The sequence below is a fragment of the Lactuca serriola genome, chromosome 9 (genome assembly GCF_051521515.1).
Source record: "Lactuca serriola cultivar US96UC23 chromosome 9, Lser_US96UC23_V15, whole genome shotgun sequence".
In the NCBI taxonomy this organism is placed as follows: Eukaryota; Viridiplantae; Streptophyta; class Magnoliopsida; order Asterales; family Asteraceae; genus Lactuca; species Lactuca serriola.
In genome coordinates, this window is record NC_136416.1 from 46,393,932 (window position 1) to 46,399,529 (window position 5,598).

The 5,598-nt window shown below is 31.6% G+C and overlaps 1 protein-coding gene across 1 annotated transcript; it reads right to left on the reverse strand.

Annotated features, from left to right (window-relative positions):
- Positions 1 to 1,436: 1,436 nt before the first annotated feature.
- Positions 1,437 to 2,397, reverse strand: LOC145075241 (uncharacterized). Its single transcript, XM_079021541.1, has 3 exons — positions 2,246 to 2,397; positions 1,992 to 2,171; positions 1,437 to 1,875 (listed from the first exon to the last, which is right to left on the reverse strand). Exons 2-3 carry the CDS (start codon positions 2,142 to 2,144, stop codon positions 1,462 to 1,464), a joined length of 567 nt encoding a protein of 188 aa, XP_078877667.1. The 5' UTR covers positions 2,145 to 2,171; positions 2,246 to 2,397; the 3' UTR covers positions 1,437 to 1,461.
- Positions 2,398 to 5,598: the final 3,201 nt, after the last annotated feature.

Sequence of the window (5,598 nt, forward strand, 5' to 3'; positions counted from 1 at the left end):
AAGCTCCCAAAAAGGGGTAAATAACCCACATATATCAGCGGTATCATGCACCTAAGGAAGGTACGAATCTACATAAAAACGAACACATATTAGTGATAAGTAACAACTAATCGAGATACATTACCATGAAATATTGTATAACTCAATAAAAGAAGTATGTTATACCACGCAACCTAAAGCCACAAAACAGAATTGAAAGCGGTTGGTATCGGTTTTCTTAATGGCTGTGAAGGTATTAGGATTTGTTCTTTGAAGGTTATGCAAGAAAATTGGTAGTTGAGAAAAGGTTCTTTCGCTGTAACTACTCATTTTCAGTACCGATGATTGTGCTCTACAATGATCACACAAATGCAATTATAAATAGAAAATATTGTATCTCTACTGATCAAAATTCATAGTTTAACCTTTTAAATTCATAGTTGAACATTTTGAATTCATAGTCAAACCAGTTCATTTCATAGTCAAATTTCATTGACCGACATGACAATACTACAGAATGTACTTGTCTGCATTTCATAGTTGAACTTTTTGAATTCATAGTCAAACCAGTTCATTTCATAGTCAAATTTCACTGACCGACATGACAATACTACAGAATGTACTTGTCTGCATTTCATAGTTGAACTTTTTGAATTCATAGTCAAACTAGTTCATTTCATAGTCAAATTTCACTGACCGACATGACAATACTACAGAATGTACTTGTCTGCATTTCATAGTTGAACTTTTTGAATTCATAGTCAAACCAGTTCATTTCATAGTCAAAAAGAATTGTCCGTAATATGATTTATTCTATAAATGGGTGTCACTCATTATGACAAAATTTAACTGAGAAAGTAACTCCGATTTAAAAGAAAAGAAGGCTAATGGCATACTGCAATTGCGGAGGAGAACGTATCGTTAGGATTTCGGGTACAACTAAAAACCCAGGAAGATTGTTTTACGCTTGCCCGTATTTGGTATCATGTTCTTACCGTCATTCAAATTTAAACCCTCGTGTTTACATCACACAAATTTATTTTCTTACTGTGAATATTAAATTTAACAGGGACCAAAATGCGGGTTTATCAGTTGGGTTGATGAAGAGAAGGACCAATCTTCTATGGTAATAGCTAAAGTAGCTAACTCTAATAAGCTCTTTCAATCAGAAAATAAGAAGTTAAAGATAGCGTTGGTTTGTAGTTGGGTGTTGTTCTTGGCAGTTCTTGTTTACAAGTTGTAAGCTTTTCAATATTGTTTTTATGGTTTTGAAGTTGTTAGGTCAATAAATTGTTGTATTTGTAACATTAAAACAAATGTTGTAGTCGTTCTTATGTTGTATGTATTGATAAGCAATTAGTAGGTCCTTAAATTGTTGTAATTGTCGTAACGTTATATTTTTTGTCATCCGTTGAGTAAACTCTAAAAATAAACTAATAATGAAATCCAACATTAATTTGTATATACATTTATATAATCCAACTACAGAGGAGCAAGACTAGACCCCCAAATAATTTTTGCCATCCGGAGACGGAACTCTAAAGTTGCGTTCTTTGGGTCAATAAGAACACGTATTGGTTGACCTGAAACCAATTGCTCCATAAACATACAAAGAAAAACACCGCAATCTCCCAAATGACTACTTTGTTGGGGAACGTTTTCTTCATAAATGAATTGCATATTCAATGGAATCCTTGGGATGTTCCTCCGGGCCCAATACTTAATCTTGTCCAAATAATTTGCCACCCGACGTTCAAATTTGGAAAAGATTCCTTCGGATTGGAATTTTTCATAAGCACCTCTACCAAGACTGTCATAAATATGCACTTCCATTGACGCTAATCGTAGTTCCCCAAATAGCCAATGATTAGGGGATGAATGAATTGGCAATAAGACCTGTATAAGGATCAGAAAATAAAATTATGTTTATTTACATCACAATACAAAAACATCACAATACAAAAACATAACAAAAAAACGATATTATTTTCAATATAAACGATTAAGTTTACCGTATCAACATCCCACCAAGCAACCATGAAGTTGGGGTACGTAGCAATACCAGCCATAAACGCCCTCCAGTCCTGTCCTTCTTCCAAAGCATGAGAAACAAAAAAATTTGGAGGCATTATTGTATGTCGGTCGCTCTCAAACCGTCTCTCCATCAAAAGTCGGTACCAAATGGTTATATGCTGCACACATGATACTTTTGTTATTGACTAAAAAACAATTAACTTTTAAAAGAATTAATTAACAATTTATTTACCGCTGACTCCAACCATCCGTCGTGTGTATGCCCAAACAATGAGCTCCAAAAATCTCTATCTAACACGAAATTAAACAAACGATGCTGCACATCGTATGAATGCAATACATAATTTTGGATGACATCCTCACCGCCTGCTACGTAAGGTTGCAGGCGCAACATGTAGAAGTCATGAGCAACACCAAAAACTGGAGGAGGAACGGGGCTTGTTGATTTCATATCAACCTTCTTTTTTGTTCTTCTTTTTTGCTTCGGTGTCGTGTGCAACTAAAAACAATATTCAAATGTTTAAATCTATATCTTTCAGATAATTCACATAAACATAAAATCATCCGTTTATAAATAAAACGAATACCTCGGTGTAAGGAGGGCACAAATATTGTGATGGTTTTCGACTCCTCGGTTTATCGGGTGTAACTTCTTTGTCATCATCATCATCATGAAAATAATCTACATTTCCCGTTATTATTAGTTCGTCTTCGTCCGGCACATCATCATCAAATTTGTTCCCTGCATTGTCATTCCTCTCCTCCCACTCCTACATTAAAAATAATACTTTATACTTAATAACGAAATACACATAATTTAATAAGCAATAATATCTAAATAAACAAAATATTTATATTAATGTAACTATAATAACCTCTTTAACTTCACTATAATCGTTTACATCAAACACATCATCATCAAATTTGTTCCCCGCATACTGAGTACTCTCCTCCAACACCTAAATTAAAAATATAACTTTTTACTTAATAACAAAATACACTTTATTAAAAAGTAATTATTAAAATCGTAAAGGTAACATCTATAACAACCTTGTCGTCTTGAGTATCACCAAAAACATTTTGAGTTGTATTGTTTTTATTCATTACTTCATCTTGCACAACCTATATTTTCAAATATAAAATATGAACACAGGTATTCATATATGTTAATAAAATTTAATAAATAATGTAGCGTGTACCTAACCTGTTCATCATAATTTCTTTGTGACACTGTCGTATCATCAAAAAAAATATCGTTCCAAAATTGGTCATTATTCACTTCTTCAACAAAAACCTCTGTAGGTTGTCGGTTCATAAACACATGCTGCTCCAGTGCATGTAGTCGTTTCAACACCTCGTCTAGCTTGTGTTTCCCACTGCCCCGACCTCTACCATGAGAGCGACCACTGGACGACATACTAGACGAAGATTCGTCTTGTCTCCTAAAATGGTCCCGTACTGGGGATGGAACTGCTTTCCCTTCACCATATACATACTCTTGAAATGACATATAATAAAAAGATGTCATCTCACCATCACCCGGTAACATGTTTTGTCTTGGTGGTAGCCCCTCCTAAAAAATTAAACATATTAAAAATGCATATAAAAGTATAATAATCAACTTTATTAATAATAAACGAAATATTTTTAAACCTGCATCTTTGACCAAATCTTGTTCACGTCAACCCATTTCAATATTTTTGTTCCACTCCATCTTTTCATCCGAGGCAAGTCTTTATTTTTTCTCGATGCAAATCCACATGCACGAACAGCCGGAATCATCTCATATATCCATATCTACAATTTTTTACAATTACAGTAATAAAAGTTAAAATTAAAATAAAAAACATAACAATAAAACAATTTAAATATAAGAAAATTTTTATACCCTTATTGGAGCCGTAAATCCTGAGACGGAATACTTTAAAGTTTGACCACACTCAGGAAGTGATAAATAATTATGTATCTTATTCCACGTATCCTCAAGGTCAACATAAGTAAAATCTCATAGATAGCTACCCCAAGCGAAGCTAACAAAACAAAAAAACAAAATTGATTATTATATAAATTATAACTTTAATAAAATAGAACTTTTAACATAAAGAAAATATACCTATTCCAGAGATCCAAATTCTCAGCCAAATAAAACCAATCTTGTGGCACCCGATCGTTAACTTCTTTGCCCAAAAAACCTTCACACAAAATGTATATCAAACATACTCTAACTGCATCAAGGTCGTCAAGTGCTAGGAATGTTTGATTTAAAATTAAACTTTTCAGGTCGCCGATTTTCACCGAACTATTAGTATGGTCCGGAAATAGCCGTTCACGCAGTAAACATCTTTTTTTACTGCTTATTAATTTTTCCGACCCTTTTCTCCTAATGTTTTTTGGATACTCCCCAAAATTGAAGCCGGTAATCAAACAAAACTCTTCCGGCCCATAAACCATTTTGGTATTGCCTACTCGAAAATATAAACGTTTTATTCCATCTGGAGATAAAACAGGGTCCGGCCGGATCTGATGAATGAACATTTTATGAAACAATAAAGCGTCCCCTTGTAAACGAGGGACATCAATAAAATAGCCAAAGACGGTATCTCTGAAAATAGCACGTCGGGCATCATCTAAAACTTCAAATACTTCCCATATGTTACCGCCAGAGCCTTTTAGGTTCGCAAAGGTTTTCGTATTCATTAAACTAAAATCATGCTGCAAAAAAAACAAAAAAACAAATTAGATGACTAAATTTTTTTTTTTTTTAAATATATGATTATGAACTGCAAATACAATTTCTTAATTACTAATATATATATTGCCGATAAAAAACAATAACATACACATTTATAAACAATTTTCCAAGTTATACAACAAATATATTTACGATAGAAAACAATATCATACATAATTATATAAATATTTTATTAAACATATTTTCAACTATATTTTCAACTTAAACGACAAATATATCAACGACAAATTTTCAACTTAAACGACAAATATATAAACAATTTTCCAAGTTATACAACAAATATATTTACGATAGAAAACAATATCATACATCATTATATAAATATTTTATTAAACATATTTTCAACTTAAACGACAAATATATCAACGACAAATTTCAACTTAAACAAATTTTCAACTTAAACGACAAATATATAAACAATTTTTATCTTTCTAATTAAAACTAACATTTTATAACCATATAAACAAAAACATTTAAAAATAAAACGACAACCAAACTAACAATTTTGCAAGTTATACGACAACTTTATACAAATTTTCAACTTACACGACAAATACAAACAATTTCTAACAATATATATACGACAAATTTTCAACTTATACAAATGTTATACTTATACGACAAACACAAACAATTTCTAACAATATATATACGACAAATTTTCAACTAATACAAATGTTATACTTATACGACAAATATATATACAAACGACTATTTTGCACTTTATATAAACAATTATACGATAAGAATATACAAGATTTCAGGTTATACAACAACTAAAAAAACAACAAAAATAACACAACAAATAATACAACAAATGATAAAATAAATAG

What these genes read in the sequence shown, in the direction of transcription:
- LOC145075241 (XM_079021541.1), bottom strand. Translation starts at nt 2,144, where the DNA reads ATGGAGAGACGGTTTGAGAGCGACCGACATACAATAATGCCTCCAAAT. An exon ending in CTTGGTGGGATGTTGATACG is followed by an intron (nt 1,876 to 1,991) that starts GTAAACTTAATC and finishes ATCCTTATACAG; the next exon opens with GTCTTATTGCCAATTCATTC.